This window comes from Thermobia domestica, chromosome 8 (assembly GCF_964235325.1).
Source record: "Thermobia domestica chromosome 8, izTheDome1.hap1.1, whole genome shotgun sequence".
In the NCBI taxonomy this organism is placed as follows: domain Eukaryota; kingdom Metazoa; phylum Arthropoda; class Insecta; order Zygentoma; family Lepismatidae; genus Thermobia; species Thermobia domestica.
Window position 1 is genome coordinate 254,773,588 of NC_137461.1, and position 20,379 is coordinate 254,793,966.

Here is a 20,379-nt window from a genome sequence, read left to right on the forward strand (position 1 = left end):
CACAAGTGCTTCCTTTTGGAGTTACAGGCTGCTGAAAACATGAAAAAATGAACTTTAAAGGTTCATAGTTCCAAAACTACAGGACCTACCGTGGTCGGGTCAAGACTTCACTTAGGAACTAGTGTGTGCTCTATCCAAATATCCATGTTTCAGAATCTTAATGTACTTTCGCAACAAGTTTTATAGAGATAGTTGGTGAGTACTTCAAATTATTTGCCCGTAGTAAAACCGCCTCCACAAAAATTGTTGCGTGAGTACCTTAGGTGTTTTTTGTGGATAGCGCACATATTAGTTCCTCAGTGAAGTCTTGACCCGACTACGGTAGGTCCTGTAGTTTTGGAACTATGAACCTTTAAAGTTAATTTTTTCATGTTTTCGGCAGCCTGTAACTCCGAAAGGAAGCATTTGTGCACCCAGTTTGGTCTATACTTTTTATCTTGGTGTCACCTCCCAAACGTTGTCGTTGTTGTTTTGAAACAACACTATATATATACACGAGTTCATTAAAAATAAATGGACATGTATCCTAGCGTTGTCGAAAATTCAGTTTGTAAAGGGGTAGTTTCTACAACAGTATTTTAATTTCCCGGGTTTTTCTTTCATTTCGATTCAAATATGCATACTAGAGAGGTTAAAAAATACTTTAAAAATATTTACTAAAACTATTCTTCCTGTGGGAAGACTAGAGCTAGTAGGAGTTACGTGGCATATATGTTCGTTTCCTTCGACTTCTTTTATTGGATAATTCATTTTACACCGGAAGTTACAGTTAGACTGTGTTAAAATTTGGTGTTGTCAGCAACCAATCTGGCCTAAATGTAACTGTTCATTGTTATTTCTGCTGGACAATATTATTTAGTACTTACATACAAGGTATTCCTAATTTCAATTTGTGCGTTCACTAGATTCGTGATGCCGTGTTTTCCATTTAACTGTCTTAACTCAGGGAAAGAAAATAAGCACCCTACTGCCTTAGTCAATATAAAAAATATAAATTATTTGCAAATTAATACATCGAACATCGAAAGCGTACATGCATCTCGATACCTAATAAACTCAGTTTTCAGTGTGTGAAGTGTGAAGAGAGGAGTGTGAAGAGAGCGATAATAGCATTACGGGTTTTAGTATAGAAGTAGCCGTTTATAGTAGCAGTAAAAATCTGTCAATTTCAGAAATAGAATCTGATGACGAAGCTAGTGAGTTATGTTTTTAAGTTTCGTATTTATTAATTATTCTGAAAGTGAACATACCAAACATGCAGAATTTCGACCACTGAACACATATGTGCTGTTTATTCTACATATTAATGACAAAACAAGTTTCCTACAAAACAAGATATACAATTTTTTTTTTTTTTTAATGCTTCGTGTTTACATCTTGTACTCACTGATTTTGTGCAGTCACTTTGTCCACAAGAACAGTTTCAATTTATAGCTTTGGTATGCTTCAGTATATTTATTTACTTCGTGTAATTTTCAATGGCGATGACCATTATCATCACTTGCGATTTTGTTTCACCATCTACTGGTATTTTAATCACATCTCGTGGCGGTAATTATATTTTGAGAATTTTACCGGCGTGGTATTAACATTTTTACCGGAAACCAGTAAATTAATAGAAAACATAATTTTACATCATTGAATGGTTCGTAACAATTGTAGTAATTTTAAGTATCTGAGTGTTTAAAATAACATTATATACTCCACTTGAATATTTCAAATAGTGAAACGCACTCAACTTAATAATACTTGTAATTTTATCAAATGGTGCAGATTCACTGATAAGTGACCATCTCGATGGACTACTGAACTCCACTTGAAATTATTTGTAACTTTATCAAAATGGTACATTTTACTGTAAGGTGCCCTTCTTGATGGAATAATAATAAAGAACTTTTAGTGTATTGAACTCCACTTAAAATTATATATATTTTTAGCAGTAAATAAAAATTCCCACCCCTTATAGCATAGACACAAAATGTGGGAATGGTTTCCAGGCATTCCTTATGTTAATTCAAGACCGTCAATTGAATGTTCATTATTTGTGATCCTATGTAGATGTACTGTATATACGAAGGGCATTTTATTACTATTAGAAAGAACTAGGAGTTTTAGGCGCAAAAGTTTGATTAAAAAGAGGTACGGAAAAAGATGAAAACTTTTGGAAAGAAGCACATTTCAAATATTCATAGAAACAGTTCCGATGACGTAATGTGACTAGAATGATGTATTCTTTTTTTGTACCAAAATCACTTCCCATTACACACTTCATACTGCATGTAATGTTGTAACGGCCATGAAAGTCAAGAAATTTAGCTTTTGGGTCACTTTTTTTCTTTCTTTTTTTATCTATGCAAATATAAATAGAGACTGGAAAATTTTGTTCTATAAAACATCAAAATTCATCATCAAAAATGTCTATGGTTGGCTTCAGACGCTACCAAATCGTAAGCAAAGCACGCTTCTATCGCATGCGTGAAGATTTGGCCTAATTCGCACTCAAATTCGCTCTTCAGAAGGTTACTAAATTTTATGGTTTGGGAAAGAAAAGGTCACGAAATTTCATTTTGGAATTTTCGTAGACACCCTGTATTTGAGACTAATCAAAGTAATTGCTGTATTTTCGTTACAGAAACTGTCACGAAGTAGTTATAGTTTTAGTCTTTTAACATATGCACTAACAATGAAAATATTTTGTATATGCACAATTATAAGGTAAGATTTGCGTAGTCACAACGCTCTCGCTTTTGGTGGGGGCGGTCCCGAGTCAGATTCCTGATGAAGGTACTCTGTCAAAAAAGTGTCACAGCTTTTTCAGGCTAGCCTGTATGAGTGTTTTTTTTTTTTCTGGATTTACCTCATTCGCACCAGGAAAATGCCATGATGGTACCCAACATAAAAATTCCAAGCCGCTTGCTTCCTTCTAGGGATGGACACAAAGTTCCGGTTCGAAGAACCGGTTCCAGAGCCGGATCTTAGGAACCAGTTCCAGATCTGGATCTGAAAACCCGGTTCCAGAGGCTGATCTTAGGAACCGGTTCCAGACCTTGATCCGAAAGCCCCCAAAGACCCGTAAAGGAGGGACAAAGTTCACCTTCAAAACACTGCAAAGAGGACCATGCGCTTGTGCCTTCCCCTCCCAGATCCGCTTGTGCCCCCAGAAAAAAATTTTGGTCCACCAGTGGGTGTTAACCAAATGAGTTGGCCAGTTTGCCTGTTTAGCCAATGAGTTTGCCAGTTACCCAGTTTATTTAGCCAAATAAGACAAACGGTCGCCGCCTGGGCGCCTGCCTGTCGATTCCACCATTTCATCTAGCACACTGTTTACAGCGTGCCAGCAGCTGGGGTTTAGCGTAGGGATGGTCACAAATTTTCGATTCCAGCGGAACCGGTTCTTGAAGATCCGGTTTTCAGAACCGGTTCCAAACTTGGATCCGAAAACCCGGTTCCGGAACCGGATCTTCTAGAACCGGATCGTTCACACCCGATAACCGGTTCTGGCCATCCCTACTTCCTTCCTTGGATAGGGTGCTTACCGAGTGACGTCGTTTCTTATATATGAAGAGCTTAAACCCGTAGATTCTGGTAATACCAGGGTGGAAAAAAAATCATGATTTTTTTCAAAAAAATCATTTTTGTTGATTTCTTTGATTTAAATCGATTTTTTGGATTTAAATCAAATCTTTTTCTTCGTATAATACAAGTCGCGAACTGAAGAAAAAACATTAGGAATTAGTATTAAATGTTAATTATGTCATTTACGTGAAAGTATTGGGTTTAAATTTTGAATTAATTCCCAATCATTAACCTGTTTCAATCCCAAACAATGTTCCTTAAGCATTAAGGAAAAAGTACAGCAATGTATATCAACATGACACTTTTCTTTTCACGAAAGTTACTGATATTTGGCAGGCGCATATTTTTAAACAATTGGAACTAGCTAGCGGCACGAAATCCATATAAAGTACATAAATTTCGCCTAAAATTAACTAACTCACTCTATGATCTATGGAACCCGGAGGTTCAGTGCCATGTTCACAAAAGCTCTCCACTGACTTCTATCCTTAGTCAACTGGATCCAGTTTTTACTTTGTATTCCTATTTCTGCGAGATGCAACTTAATATTGTCCTCCCATCTACGCCTAGGCTTCCTAATGGTCGTGTTCGGATTGGACTTCCAGTTAAAACTTTGAAAGCGTTCCTACTTTCTTCCATTCTCGCTACATGTCCTGCTCATCTGGGCCTCCAAGATTTGATGACCCTAACAATGTTTGGTAAATGGTATAAATTATGCAGTTCCTCATCATGAAGTTTTCGCCATTCCTCATTTCCGTTCCTTTTGGTTCTGAATATTCGTTTCAGGATTTTATTCTCAATTACTTTGTCTGCGTTCTTCCCTCAGCGTAAGCGATCATGTTTGACAACCATACAGCACAACAGGCATAATTATCGTTTTATATATTTTAAAGCTTCATATTCCTCGACACAATTCGCGACGATAAGAGATTTTGAACTGAATCATAGCACGAATTTCCTGTAGGAATTTTCTGCAGGAATTCCAAAATAAAAAAAAAATCAAGATGATCAGTTCCAGAAGAAGAAACACTTACGATTGTTAAAAATATGTTTTATGTGACGTGAAAAACAGTTCGAATGCGAGTTGTCCGTGCATTTAAGACATCTATATATAGCAGGCACGTTTTTATACTTTTCTGTTGGCTATTTTATTTCCTCTGACAATATTTCCTGCACAGGCACGGCAAATTTTTTGCGATCACATCGCAGATCGCGGCATGTTCTGCAATGGGGTCAAGTATCCGCTTTATCAAAAGTATTATTCGATATTTTAACGCATCCAAAATTTGTCGTATTACGATCCCGAGGAACTTCTTTGTGTTTAGTACATAAATTTCGCCCAAAATTTTAAAATCTAATTTTTTTCTTGTTTCGGAGAGGGGATCGGACCCCTCTAAATACGCCCCTATTATCTGGAAACAAACAAATAGACGTGTACACAAAAGAGTTTTCATCTTAAATGTCCATGGTGATTTCCCCGTTGGAATAGAAATTTTAAAACCTTGTGTTACAAAGAGAAGAAAGCAGGGTTCACCCGTAACCCGTTCGAACGGGATTCTGCCTGATCGATTCCTACATGATACTAGTTTTCATACTGTGCTTACATACATTTGAGTCTCATTGTATTATGATTATTATCTTCCGTAATCGAAATAACAGAAGAGAAACGGGATTTTACTTACTTTCACTTTAAATTAATTCATTTCGGAATTTGATTTAAATCAACGATTTTTATTTTAAAAATCAAGTGATTTAAATCGTGATTTAAATCAGACTGATTTAAATCAATCCACCCTGGGTAATACCCATGAATATTATAAATACAGTGTGTTTGAAAGAGAACTCCCTAGTTTTAATGTGTCCTAGAATCTGTACAAAGTGACATACACTATTCTAGTTTGTGGTGTTTGATTCATCAACTCTCCAAGTTTGGCTCCCCTGCGGTTGGCAGGTCTGCTTGACCTTGAGACGGCATCAGTGCTGTTTTTTTTTTCTCTGTTTCCTCAGTTCAGTCCAGGGAGGCGTGCAGTGCAGAGCAACTCAGCAACAATTTGTACTCCGCAACAGAAAGCGCAGTGTGTTATTTGGCTTGTGAAAACTGAGTCAGTTATAACAGTGCAACGTAATTTTAGACGTCAGTATGGTGGTGAACCACCTACAGCGAAAACCATCCGTCATTGGCTAAAGTCTTTCAAGGAAACCGGTAGTGTTTTCAAAGCAAAATCACTAGGTAGACCGAGAACTTCTGAAGATGTTGAAAAGATTCGTGTTTCTTGTGTTCGGTCCCCGAAGAAGTCATTTGCCAGACGTAGTCTACAATTAGGAGTGCCTAAAGGTACTGTGTAAGATGTTGTGCGTAAAAGACTTAAGTTACGCGCCTATAAATTGCAGCTGTTACACGAAATTAAACCTACTGATAAAATCGAAAGGTATGAGTTTGCTGCTGATTTTCTACACAAAATTGATGATGATGTCAATTTTTCTAAAAAAGATTCTCTTTTCTGATGAGGCTACATTTCATGATGTCAGTGGAATAGTTAATCGTCATAACTGCAGAATTTGGGGGCAGAACGTCCACATGAAGTTATTCAGCATCAACGTGATTCTCCCAAACTTAATGTCTGGTGCGGTTTGATGGAAGATCGTATGATTGGTCCTTTCATTTTTGTAGAAAAAAACAATAAACGGGGACGTTTACTATGACATGCTGACAGTGCGTCTTTCCCCAAATGGATGATATTGAGGCGGGAAAGGGGCTTGTGTTTATCCAACAAGATGGCGCCCCACCTCATTACAGTAACCATGTGTGTGCGGCTCTTGACACTCGCTTTCCAGGAAGGTGGATAGGCAGGGCTGGCCCAATACCTTGGCACCACGAAGCCCACACTTAACCCCACTGGACTTTTTTTTTTGGGGTCACATAAAAAATGTTGTGTACAGGAAAAGATCAGAGACATAGTGGAATATCGTCTCGACGTGTGCAGGGCCACAAATGGATCCCACGTTGAAGTCTACCAACTTTAAACAAAACTTGAAGGCTACCAACTTTAAACAAAACTTGAAGGAATTCTCTTTCATGATATGTACTCATTGATGTAAGTTTTCATTCATTTCCCAGTTAAATTTATACTTAAAACTAGGGAGTTCTTTTTCAAACACCCTGTATAATAAAAAGAGGTAACACTTCTGTCATATTGAAGCAGACTGATTTGTTCGACATACCAAGCTATTAAATCCTTTATTTTTTTTTCTTTTCTTTCGTTAGGATGATGTGGCTGGAATGCTGTCGTATGCTTTCCAGGTGGCGATGACACTTATACAGAATCGCCGCTTCCGAAACAAGGTGTTAAAGAAGCTTGTGGATCTATACCGTAGTTTAAATACTCCAGATTATGTCAATATGTGTCAATGTTACATTTATCTAGAAGATCCAAAGTCTGTAGCGGAGGAACTAGAGAAATTAAGTAAAGGTACCGAGGTAAGTAGTGATGTTTACTTGTTTGTATTAGTAGTACCGTAATATTATCAATCTATATATATAAAAGAGAACGTACAAAATCCTTTGTCCGCTCATCACGCTAATACGGCTGAACCAATTTCTTTCATTTTTGGGGGGTTATTAGGATTTGGACCCTAGATGGTTTTTATCATATCACTTTAATTTTTAATTACCAGTGTCTTGAGATAATTGACCATTCAAGTGTCCATAACGTACAAATCCTTTGTTATTAGTTCATCATAGGTAAAAATAAACGTATTTATATGCAACCCGCATGACCGTGTCACTCGGCGGGTTAACATAAATGACAGGCGATATACAGCGGAAAATAGCTTGAATCTTCTGTTTAAAATTTTTTAATTGATTTGCTTATTTTTACAGACACTTTTACAATATGCCAGCACCGGGATGACCGCAGCGAAGCGGGGCGGGTTAACATAAATGACAGGCGATATAATGTTAAGATTTACTGCAATCTTCTATGGTTTTTATCATATCACTTGAAAGCGAAAAAGTAAAAATTATCTAAGTAACAAAGTTTATTGCGTTCCGGGGTGACCGCAGCGAAGCGGGGTGAACGCTGCTAGTTACAAATAAATAATTAACAATAATACCTCTAGCAATATAATGAAAGATCATAACTAAACGGTAATAATGTTGGCAAGGATGTCAGCCGAAGCTTATTTATTAAAGATTCCTGGAAAAAGATCTGCAGAACGCCAGTCATGATGAAGCTCGAGGTATTTGAATAAACAGATAGTTGCGTGGTCCAATTTTATATCTAGTCTGGAGATTATAAAGGCGGTGGAGGCGATGGACTGAATCACGTATGTGGTGCATGGTAGGAGCACTGAAATAACTTACAGTAAAGGAAAAGGAGTAAAGGAAACTGAAAATGGCTCTGCAGATATTTCAGTATAATTACATGGTTTGGTAAGGGCAAAGGACTATGTCATTACTTTTTGATTTACAGTTTGTTGAGGTAAAGAACTTATCTCATTACTTTTTTCAGGCTTTCCAATGCTCCTATTTTTCCTATATATTTGCGTCTCTTCCTATAAACTCCTATATTTCCTATATTTTAACGAAACCTCCTATATTTTTGTGGCATTGCTGAAGCACTTGTGAAAATAACATAACAGCGTTAATAGATGCTATGCAGAACGCCTGGAGAAAGTATAAAGATTACTTAGAAGAGTGCAGATCCAAAGAGGCCGCAGTGGCAAAGATTTCCAGAGAAGAAAGCGCGTTAAGAAATGCAAAGCAAGAAGCTATATCAAAGTAAGTTTCAAAGAGTGAATCGTCTCTGAGGAAATGAAATGAAATGGACGAAACAGTACAGAAGGAAATGGAAGTAGCTACTAGACTGATGATAGATGCTCAGACAAGATTATCTTCTATGCTATCAAAAAAGGACATGGCTGACATTAATGTTGCCCAAGGAATGATCCAGACCGCATCCTTGAAGATGAATGAGCTACAGAAAATTCAAGACGAGCAGAACAAAGAGAATCGGAAGATGGCAAATAAGCATATTCAGGCACTGAAGAAAATGAAAGTGTAACTGATACTTTTATCGTTGGATATATTTGCTTAGATGCACTAAGTTCTGTGTGCAATTGTGTATTTAGATTCTTAACAAACCAGCTCTTTTTGTGATTTATTTTTTTATTTCTACTTATTGGATAGTTGAAATGTTCCTTCTTCACAGCTTCAAGAAACTTCGTATATTTTTTATCGTGATTTCCTATATTTTTTCATTAGCATGGAAAGCCTGCTTTTTAATCTTGAGATCGTAAAGAAAAGTGAGTGTGGATAAAAATAGAGAAGTTAGTTAGCTGATTCGTGGGGAAACCATTGATGAAGTGGCATCTAAATTTAATTAGGATATCATAATTACTATCGCTGAAACTGATTTTTTAAAATAAAAGTTGGGCTCCCCTCTCAGGGCCTCAAGTTCAGGTACGTGTACCAAAGATTTATGAGAAAATACTACGTCCCCTAAGAAAAGGTACTTGCCAAGTTATATTGAAGTACGGTTGGTAGGAATGAAAATAAGTTTTTGAACCTAGCATAGTTTTTTGCAGGTAACACGATGTGCAGAAATGAAAATCTTTGTTTTACGTCCTACGGTTATGCCGTGTAGACTAAAGGAAGACGTTAAGTCCAAGTAGTTAAGTGACGTCTAGCCATGAATTAAAATTTCGACTACCGTATGAAATTGTGATAGTAAAAGGTGTAATAATTGTCTAAAAGAAAAATGTTCCTCTTTATATTTAAGACAAAGATGCATGATAGATTTCTTATGTATACTTTTATAATTTTACAGGATAACGCTTTGATGGCATACCAGATCGCTTTTGATATGTATGACAGTGCTACTCAACAGTTTCTCTCCCAGGTGCTGCAGTATCTGAGACCAACTGCACCAATTCCTTTGCCTTCTACAGGTACGTAGTAAAGATCTTAAATTTATTTATTGTTCGTGATGGTGGAAGCAAAGAAATGTGGGTGGTGATGGTCGCAGCTCTTGAATGCTAAACTTAACTTTTTCTTTTGCTAGGATGGAAGCAAAGAAAATTTCTTAGGATTAGATTAAATGAAATAAAAAGTAAGCAGAAAAATACAGGAGGTTGTTCGGTTTATATCGGACGCTACAGTTATTGGGAATGAAGCTAGAACGACGCGTGTGATGCGAGCAGTAGTGTGTCTAAAGTTGTAAGTGGATGAATATCGTCAAATCATTATTGGGAAAGAAGGGTATGTCATGACCTTTCCATTCTCATTTTTTCCTACGTACACATACCAGACGTTTGTTGCTACAGTGTCGGTAGGATTCACTCGGGGTGACTGTTGCGAAAGCTATTACACATACCAGAACAGTCACCCACGGAAAATACCAAGAAGATTCCAAGGAAATGACATCGACAGTGTTGCAGAGGATGTCCTGATTGGCATGCCAGGAAAATCCGTTGACCGAGCCTGCGATTCAATTTGTCATTTTCAACTGTGAGCACAACCATTTGTAAATGCTTTGGTAATGTGCATCCACAAAGCCCGCGTGCACCACCTACTTCCGCTCCGCACTGTACATCGAAAAACTAACTGCAGAAAACTATGAAATAAAGTTTGCACTGTGTAAATGGCAGACGATCGTCACAGCGGATGAAGCCTACATTAGTCCCACTTCCGTTCACATTTAGGCGCTCACATACGTGACAATAATGACAAGAGCTGCTACAACTTTGTTCATCATTGTTGGGAAAGTTTCCCGCGTAAATTTATATGGTTATTATGGGACTCAGTTACGCAGGGGAAATTACTGATACACAAGGTTTATATAAACGTGAAAATGAGCGTAAGATACTTAGAGAAATCCATTACGAGGCCTATCTTCTGGTTGTACGTCCCGCAGTTATACGGTGTGGACGCCAAGCAGGCAAAGATCCTTATGAGCGAAGCTTCACGTCATATCACCAGAACATTTTTATATTTTTATCAGGAAATAGAACTAATAGTAGAAATTCATGTCATTCCGTTTTAAGACATTTCTGTGAGGAACTCTGATGCCAGTCCGATCGATTTGTGTGGCTTTGGCCTGTTAAAAAAGATATCTTCAAGGTCGGCTTCCGCTCACCTCCTCTGGTCTCTAGAAATCTTATATGGAGGATTGGGACCGAATTCCCTTGCCCGTGTTTCGCGGGATGATGTTCCAATGGAAACTTTGATGACGGGCGAGTCTCCTTTGTTAGAGTCCAATAGGACACTATCGATAGTGGTGGCGAGTTTTCTTGAAGGTGAGTTTCCTTTAAAATCGGTCCGATATTAACCGAGGAACATCCTATATTACGTAGCAAAAATTAACATATCTAAATGAATAATACGGAACCATTAATTTTGTGCTAGATAAGTCCATCAATAGTTTACTTCTGGCTTGTTTTTTGTTCTATTTCTGTGATTTCTAATAATTTAGATTGCAGTATGTAAGTAAACTTTCTAATCTTCACTATCTAGCTAAGCACAATTGTGCAATTACTTTGATACAATAGTATGCATATCAAAAAAGTGTTATGGACGTCCAACAGTGATCCAAGACGTTCTTATGAACAAGCCATTCGCGACACTTTCAGCAATAATCCCATGCCAATCAGTACGTTTTTTAAAAAAAATATATAAATTTATGTTGCTCGAAGAGCTTCATTTTTTAAAAGTTATCGTTATAAGAAAAATGGTTGTAAATTGATAGAGGAAAAAATCGTTGGCTTCTAACTTTAGTTGTCTTCCTATTTCCAGTAACTAGACTTCGGGCTCGGGCGGGCTTGGACTGTAAATTTTTAAATACAACCATATTTCTCGGGCCTAACTTTGTAAATATACTGTACAACGATATACAGTATATTGCACCATTCTTTCTGGAGAACTTTTAAAGGACAACTGCAAAATTAAACCTCAAATTGCTGTAAATAAAAATACAATTTTGCATTAATTAAGTTTTTGTAATTCCGGGTTATTTCGGGCTCATTTGATTATCACACGGCTCGGGCCTAAAGGCAAGAACATATTTCGGCTCTGGTCGGGATTCACATTATAAATTCACGGGCCGGGCGGGCAAAAAATTCCGGCCCGTGCAGACCTCTAGTGCATAAAGGAAGAATTTGTCGACGTTTATGTACCTTAAGATTGGATGCTGAAAATAATGACCCGTTATAATGCAGAAAATCCAGTGTTTTTTTTTTCCTTATTGTCAATTTTTAACTAATAATTTCTATCGGGAAGATAATTAGGCAAAAAGGTAGTTCTTCGAGCAACTTGAGACTTTTTAAAAATAACTAATTGATTATGGCGATAATTTATTGCTAAAACTGTCTGCAAACGATATGTGCACATGTGTGCTTTAAGTGAGTGTTGGACTTCTGTTAATTTTTTTTTTTTTTTCTCTTATGCTAACTTTTTCCTTACACTTACCGCAAATGAAAAGTATTTTGAATGAGCTTAATCCTACTTTTCAAAAACAATAATAATAATAAAAAAGAAAACACTATCCCACATCAGTGTTTTTTTTTTTTTTTTTTTTTTTTTTTTTTTTTTTTTTTTTTTTAATGTTTTGTTGCATTTTTTTGGGTTGGTTTATATTTCAGTTAGTCGGATCACATAGTTATGCCGTCGTATTATCGATCCGATGTGTAAAAATTATTTTTGAAAAGCCGATATCAGTACTATTGAGTATTACTGCTGGATGTATGGTGTGACGGTTGATCTCGAGTTCTGTAATGAGTGTTGGCGTTACCTTTAAATGAAGTTTCACCTTTTTTTCATTTATAGATAGCATATGCACAAATTTCAAAAGGTATCAGTTTTACATGATTATTTATATTTAACTGTCCAAACAAAAACGGAAATCAGACATCGGAACGGGAATCCGCCCTTACGAAATCAGAACGTATTACTAACTATGGTAACATAAGTAACGTTTATCTTGGGTAAAATGCGCGATTGAGGTTGAAAATTTCCCTGAGAAGGAATTCGTAAAACTTTTAAGTAACGTACGAAGGGAAACAGACAGAGGAAGAGGAAAGTTTTACAAAAGAAAATGTGAGGACATAGAAGAATTAGAAAGAGTTAGAAAATATGAGGAAATGTACAAGGAGATGAAATCTATGGAACGTCGGAGGAAACAAAGGAGTATTATGATGGAAGTAGGAAGTTAAAATTGGACGATAGTCAGCAAGATAAGTGAAGTGTTATGTAAACGGAAAAAATATGTTGAGGACTTACATGAGACTAGGGAAAGACCGTTTGGGCTAAATGTAGAAGTAGAAAATGAAGTAGGCGAGGATGATAATGGGTTTAATATTCTTCGGGATGAGTTTGAAAAAACTATATCCGGGATTAGGAGTGGAAAGACAACCGGGATAGATAACATACCAATTGAATTCAATAAGGATATGGGAGACAAGGGTAAGAAAGAATTGTTCCGACTGTGCAATGAAATACGTGAAGCAGGCGAGTGGCGAAAAAACTTCCTGAAAACTATCATAATACCGATGGATAAAAATCAAACCCAAAGAGATGTGAAGATCATAGAACTATTAGTCTCATATCTCATGCAGCAAACATTTTGCATTGAATACTGAACATGAGACTGTATGGAAGAACAAATGAAATAATTGAGGAGGAACATTTCGGGATCAGGAGAGGTAAGTGCACAAGAGATGCAGTTGGATTTTTTAGGGTAATCGGTGAAAGGTTTATAAAAAAAAGGAAAGAAGTGTATGTTGTATCTATTGATCTAGAAAAGGCTTTTGACCGCGTGAATTGGGAATAAGTGTTGGAAGTTCTAAAGAAGGTTGGGTTGGAAGGAAAAGATCGAAGACTCATAAGAAACTTACATATAAACCAACAAGTAAGTATTAGAATAGGAGAGGAAATGATAGAGAAGAATGCAATTAGAAGGGAAGTTTGATGGAGTTGCTGTGTCTCGCTAACATTATCTGTCTAGAAGAGAGAGTGAAAAGTAGTCTACGTTATGAAAACAGCATTTGGGTAGAAGGTAGAATGATTAGGTGTATACGGTTTGCAGTCCGGAGTCTGAAAATAAAATAAATAAGATATTAAAAGAAAAGCTTGAGTAAAGGCTGTGAAGAATATGGGATGAAAATGTTAGACAAAAGCCACTTCATTGGAACGAAGCTGTCGGGGTCAAATATAGAAGTAGAGGGGGGAGGAGGAGGAGGAGGAGGAGAATAGAACAGGTTACTAGTTTTTGAAACCTGAGTAATATTAGTGATATGAAGTGCGAACGTGAAATAAAAGCAAAGATAGAAGCGAAAGAAGCCTTTTAAGAGGAAGTAAAGTCTATTTTGTGGGACCTTTAATAAAGATTTGTGAAAAAGACTCATAAAATGCTTTGCGGAGTATTGTATGTGTGACAGAAACATAAACATTACGCAAAAATTATGCAAAACTACTAGAAGCTTTCGAAATGTGGATGTGGAGAAGAATGGAAAGAATTCGTTGGGTGGAGCGGAGTGTTAGAAATGCTTGGGGAGAAAAGAACAATTTTAGATATTGAGAAGAGAAGGAAACTGGTTGGGACATTGGCTAATAAGAAACTGTATGATGAGGGACGTGCTATAAGGTATGGTGGCAGGAAAGAGAGGAAGGGGGCGAAGGAGGCTAATATTGATGGATAGTATCAAAACAAACATCGTACTTGAAAACTAAGAGGTTAGCTGAAGACCATGGAGAATGGAAGCTTCTCAGTTGCGGCAAGTGATCTGCCAGTAATGGTAGAATATCTATGACGATAATAATATAAGTAATGTGGTAGAAGCAAGAATGAAGTTCTAATAATAAATTTCAGTCATGGCTTTTTGAATTAGCGGTCTTTTAGATGACACTGTAGAAGTTAGGATTCATACTCACTGTCAGTAACCACAGATAAATTTTTGATTTCCTTTCACAAGTCTTTCTTAACATTAAATAAAACCTTTTTACTTTTGTCTCACCTTGTATATACAAACATACATACATATGTGAGATTATCCTAGATCATGGTAATAACATCTTAAGAACTTACTGAAAGTATAGAACACATTACGTTACATAATATAACATTACCTAATATTTTGTTTACGTTTCATGCGTGTCCTTATCCTACCCGCCTGCTTTGATGTCCTTATGACCTTACCTAGGCTTGATGAACACCTCTAGCACTACTATGCACAACATTATCCGTAACGTGAAGGTATTTAACTGTGAAATAGGTAAGTTTACGAAAAGATACGTATTTGAAATCTTTCTGTGATCCTTGTAGAGTCTAGAACACAACAGATATCTTCCTATGAGTATTCGCAAGACTTTTCTCTGAGTAAATGTGCGTTTCGCTCTAATTACTGCAAGAATCACCTTATATCTTCTTGTAAACGTTTGTATCTTGGATGCTTGAAGAGTAAGGTATTTAATTGCTAAATCCTCTTCCGCAACTAACAGACTATCAAAAGTATCCACATTGTCAGTAATTTGCTTAACCTGATATCTCGTAGTCTCTCAATCAGTTTTATGATTCAGATTCTTTACATTTTCTCGGAAAACATGGTCTTTGTTTATTTGGCGTAAGTCAACCCCTTTTAGCAACGAAGCTTATGCAATGTATGCCTACACATTAATACATTAATGTGAGAGCTGAACCACAGGAGCCACGCCAAAGGGTAGAACAGTAAATATAATACTACAGATACTATATTTGTAGTAAAGATGTACAAAACTTCTCATTTTTATTTAAAAAAAAAAAAGAAAAAAAAATCACAAAAACTGAAAGTTTGTTGTCTTGAAACACCGAGTGGGTTTTTCACAGAAATCTGTTTCGATTTTCCAAAGAAAACATTTTCAGTTTCCTCCAAAAGAGTTCTCGATTTTTACTGAATCCAGTGTGCTCCCCAAATCCAACGAATCTAGTGTGAACCACAAATGTAGTGAATCCACCGCGATTTTCGCCGAAGCATTATTTGTTCTTGCAGGATTCATCTCCAAACAATTAATGAAGGAGCAAAATGTTTTTGACAGAAAATAACCGGTTTGATAGAATAGTGAACTTCAGTAACGGATTTTGTGCCCACGACTAGTTTGAACAAAAGAAAGAAAAACTCTATTGATTACAGACTGACAGTGACACATAGGCTTCCCAAACAGGCTTTAAGCTGACATCGGTCAAGAATAAAGTGTAAACAAGGAGAGGGAGTAACTTCAAAGTTGGTGTGGTGGTTTCTGCATATATGCACTTATGTGATGAAACATTCCATATATGTCTCACTCGTGGCAAAGTGACCGACTTAGCTCCGGTCTCCGGCTTGGTCTCAGTTTTGACCCCAGTGGTTCGGATCCCATCGTTTCATATAGTGAGTTACACTGCAAAGTGTCACTCAATTTTCCACGACAATTATTGTACAAATTTGGTTTATGTTGCTTTCCTTGGTTTCTGTTCCTCTCTCCCGAATCTTCAAAGTGCGTGGAGTTAATATATGTCAAGAGTAAGGAATAATTATATGCCATCTTCCTTTTTTTAAAAGGAAAATAATAATAATAATAATAATAATAATAATCAAATCCATTATGCAGTTCTGATGTTCTCCGATTTTCCTTGACACACATCGTGTGTTTTATTTGAGACTTAGAATTGAATTACTCCTATTGCTTGGCTTCGTCACACTAATTATGTCTGCATCAGTTAGGGATGAGGAGATGAAATCACTCAATTTTAGAAGGGTGTGTTAGTTGATTATTTAAATAAAAAAAAAAAAAAAAAAAAAAAAAAAAAAAAAAAAAAAAATCATTGCGTGTTTTCTTTGAGCCTTACCGAGAGATCGATTGCATCAATTCGATATCGTCAGTGATAAAGGGGTGAATTTACTTCTAATGTTTTAAGAAAATGTTTTGAGGCAACTATACATATACAGTATATAATAAATCCATTTGAAGCTTACGAATTACTCGTACTCTTGAGGGTTTAAATCATGTACGGCTGCGTTTCTCAAACTTTTTCTAGTGGTTACTAGTTTTTATTAGCCAGAACGTTCTACGGAATACCAGACTTTTGTGACCTTCGAAAGTCAAGATACATATATAAATGTGTGTGTGTGTGTTTTGAGCATATACCGGTATACTTATAAGTATACTTTCACACACTTCTAAGTATATACCAGTACTTGTATAAGTTATTTACAAGTATACTATTTTAAAAATAGTGTTAATTAAGATTTTTAAAATTATATTTTGGTATTAACAAAAGAAAATTCATATTCATTCCAATATTTAACGATTTTTACCAATTCTATCAATTTTTAGAATGGCAGGTAGAGATATCAAGTACTCAAAAACAACTCTCTGAAAATGATTGTGGAAGTACTGGAGGTTTTGAAAGATGGATATTTGGATAGTTCACATACTAGATCCTGAGTAATGTCTTGACCCAACTATGATCGGTCCCATAGTAGTAAAACTATGGACTTTTAAAGTTTGTTTTTTCACGTTATTCGCACCCTATAACTACGAAACTATGCACATGTAATTAATATATATATATAATAGAGAGAGTTAAAGGGTATCAAAAGTGTTTTGTAATAATACGCGTATCTCCATATAGGACTTCCTACTTTGTGAGACGGAGTTTTCGTGGATTTTGTTTCTTTACATCCTTTTCTCCTAATTTTCAGTGTAAGAGGGCAACAACGGGAGACTTTCAGGACTGCTTGTGGTTCGCAGACCACAGTTTGAGAAACACTGGTGTAGAATGAGAGGTGAATTCTCCGTCCGCCTCTAATTTAAACGTACTTAGTTCACGTTTATTGATACTGTGCACTTCATCACCACTTGACTTTGGTCGAGTGTACTAAATTGTTTTGAGTCTTTCGATAGCGTGAGGTTGAGCAGATTTTGATAGTGGTTTGCAATCATATATATATATATATATATATATATATATATATATATATATATATATAAAGCCATTTGAAATATTTCTGGCCCTAAAACTGTGGGTTACAGTTGAGGGTCCATGTAGTGAAAATGAAATTAAAATGGAATGACAAGAAATTAAATAAAGTGACGTTGTTACGTGTTTATCGTCTAATGGCGTGAGCTTTAAATGAATGCTCAGCTTTAAATTTTCGTGTTTCTTTCAAATGCGACCCTGTATTCCAAATTTTGGTCAGTCATACAAAAGACATGGCAGCTTATAATCAGCAGTACGTACCAAAGCAGTTTCCTGTTCAATTATTAAGCACTTTGTTATCCAGCCGGTGTAAATATAACTGGATGGGACTTCGAAAACAAGAGTAAAATCTAATCGTAGGAAGGGGATTGCAAATTCAGTTGGAGCTCTATAACTGATATCCCAACCATATGACTGATTCAGCTGATCACAGAGTGATAACCAAGGTTTGATTCTCTTCATATCAGTGATCATGATCTACTGTGTTTTTCCATTTTTTCAACATTAGTATTCTTTGAAAACCGATATTTCTTCTTTAAAAAAAATTCCGAATTTTTTCCATCAGCGCATCGGTCTTAAAATACCAGAGAGATAGCAGAAGGATTTAAAAAAAAAAGGTATTTTCTTTGGAGGTTTATACTGTTATTTTCTTAGGCTTGAAGCAGACAGTGACAATTTTAGATTGTGGTCAGTCTAAGTACCTGGGGTCCCTGGTTTGATCGTGGCTCGTGCCAAATGGGCTTTCTGGTGAGCAAACACCTTGTGTGTAGCAGATCTTGGGGTTTTCCCATTTCCTCCCACTTTCTTCGTTCCACCAATTTCTTAATTATCATTCATCAGCTTTTTTCTTGGCCTCGTTGCATATCCTGGAATATTGCACTCAAAAGTTTTTGAAATTTTGAAATTACATTTCTCTTAAGTAATATGGGAAAATGCGAAGGAAATTTGCTTTCTTGGGTATTCGTAAGAAGATTGTGCTATAAATATTGGGTCATATTCATTAAAATAAAAATAGTCGTACTGGCGGAATGAAATACGTAAAACTCCGTCCACATTCCACTTGTTTAGGTACCTTCGCACATTGGCTACGTCACAAAATTTTGTGATGGGAATTGTTCATGAAGAGAGCGCGAGGAAAATTCGACAAAACCAGAACATACAAATACAATACCTAGTGTATATATTACCATTCTTCTGTTTTGTCCTGTTCATCTCTGGTGCATGGAGTCCTTAATTCGATCCCAGCTCGCGCCTAGTGAACTTCGTGGTGGATAAACACCGTGTGCGTGGGTTTTCTTGGGATTCTTCCGTTTCCTCTCAGTTTCTTCATTCCACTATTTCCTCCATTTCTCATCATCACTGTCTCCTTTAGCCTAGCCCGCATAACCGTGGAAAGTAAACTTAAAGATTTCATATGATTTTCTTCTGTTTGACCCTGTCGCGTACCAAATTATAGGATTAGTTCCGTAACAATATACCAGTTCGGAATACAGCACAAACACACACATGCAACAAGTTTGTACTCTATAATTATATTTTTACACTCATTTCTTTCGTTTAGTATTGTTCATGCTTTTTGTAAGATCTGTGCGTTGTTGCTTGTTGCTTCACTCTTATTGCTAGCTAGTAATATGGAATTTTTTTCGTTTGTGACCTGTCTGTAATGCATTTCCATGTCATTTTATTCGTAGTTAAATCTAACATAAGTGTTATTTCAAAGAGTTGTGTATTCTTTCGTAACTTTTTCAAGCTTGAATTAATTGAATTTGAAATTTCATGAACTGATTTGATAAACATGAAACCTTTTTAAAGTAGTATAGGAAAGGATACATTTTCAATACAATTTTATATACAGACTATTTCCGTGTCCAATATGGAAAACAGGAGGCCAAATTTTCAACTGCTACGTTCTGCATTCTTTTTCTGAGCCAGTGCTAGGATGAGTTGATAGTTTAGTTTTGAATGACATCTAATATAGAATGTCTCAAGAATGAATTACCTGAATTTTAAAATAAATTTTAAGTGCTAGACACTATGATGTTATTTTCTTGTTATATTTTCATTTGTCTAACGTATCAGTTGTTGAAAATTTAGTCTATAATTTCCTGTAATGGACACTTCTTTTTAAAGTAAGATTCTGCTTTGTAGGGTACATAACGTTGTCCAAGCGAGTAATGTCTGTCTAGTTTAAGAGTGTGTTAATAAAACAAATTTGACGAAAGCACTAAATTTGTGATAGAGCAAGATGATATAGGTTACGTAAAACTTAAATAAAATAGACTTGTGGTGGACAACACTGGGACTTTTTTTTTCTGGGGGTTCTCCCGTTTACTGTTACTTCTTATTCCACATATTATTTCGTAATCGTTCACTTTCATTAATCATCTGTCTCCTTTAAATTACTCGCCTTTGGCGCGGGAGACCCGGGTTCGATTCCCGGCGGGAGCTCATGTGGTTCGGATTCCACGTTAATCAGTAGGTCGACGTCTCATATAGCCTCGCTGCTGAACAGGACTTTAAACTCAAAATCAACTAAACTCCTTTAAATTAATGGATATAATCGTGGGACTAGAATCATGGGACTAGACATATATATGAACTAACAAGTAATTCTATTCCAGAGAATAGGAAAGGAAATGAGAGTGTAATTGGAAGGGGAGTTCGACAGGGATACTGTCTCTCGCCAATAATATTTAATATCTATCTAGAAGAGGTAGTGAAAAAGAGCCTTTAAAATGAAGACGGCATTTCAGTAGAGTTTAGAATGATTAAGGTGTGTACGGTTTGCAGATGATATGGTGCTTATCGCGGAACC

The 20,379-nt window shown here is 36.3% G+C and overlaps 1 protein-coding gene across 1 annotated transcript in view; it reads left to right on the forward strand.

The window, feature by feature from the left end:
- Rpn2 (Regulatory particle non-ATPase 2) overlaps nt 1–20,379 on the forward strand; it is a 161,196-nt gene that overhangs the window by 17,718 nt on the left and 123,099 nt on the right. Inside the window, exons 5-6 of the mRNA XM_081769646.1 lie at nt 6,842–7,054; nt 9,405–9,525. Coding sequence (XP_081625772.1) covers nt 6,842–7,054; nt 9,405–9,525 — 334 coding nt within the window. The remainder of the gene's footprint in view (nt 1–6,841; nt 7,055–9,404; nt 9,526–20,379) is intronic.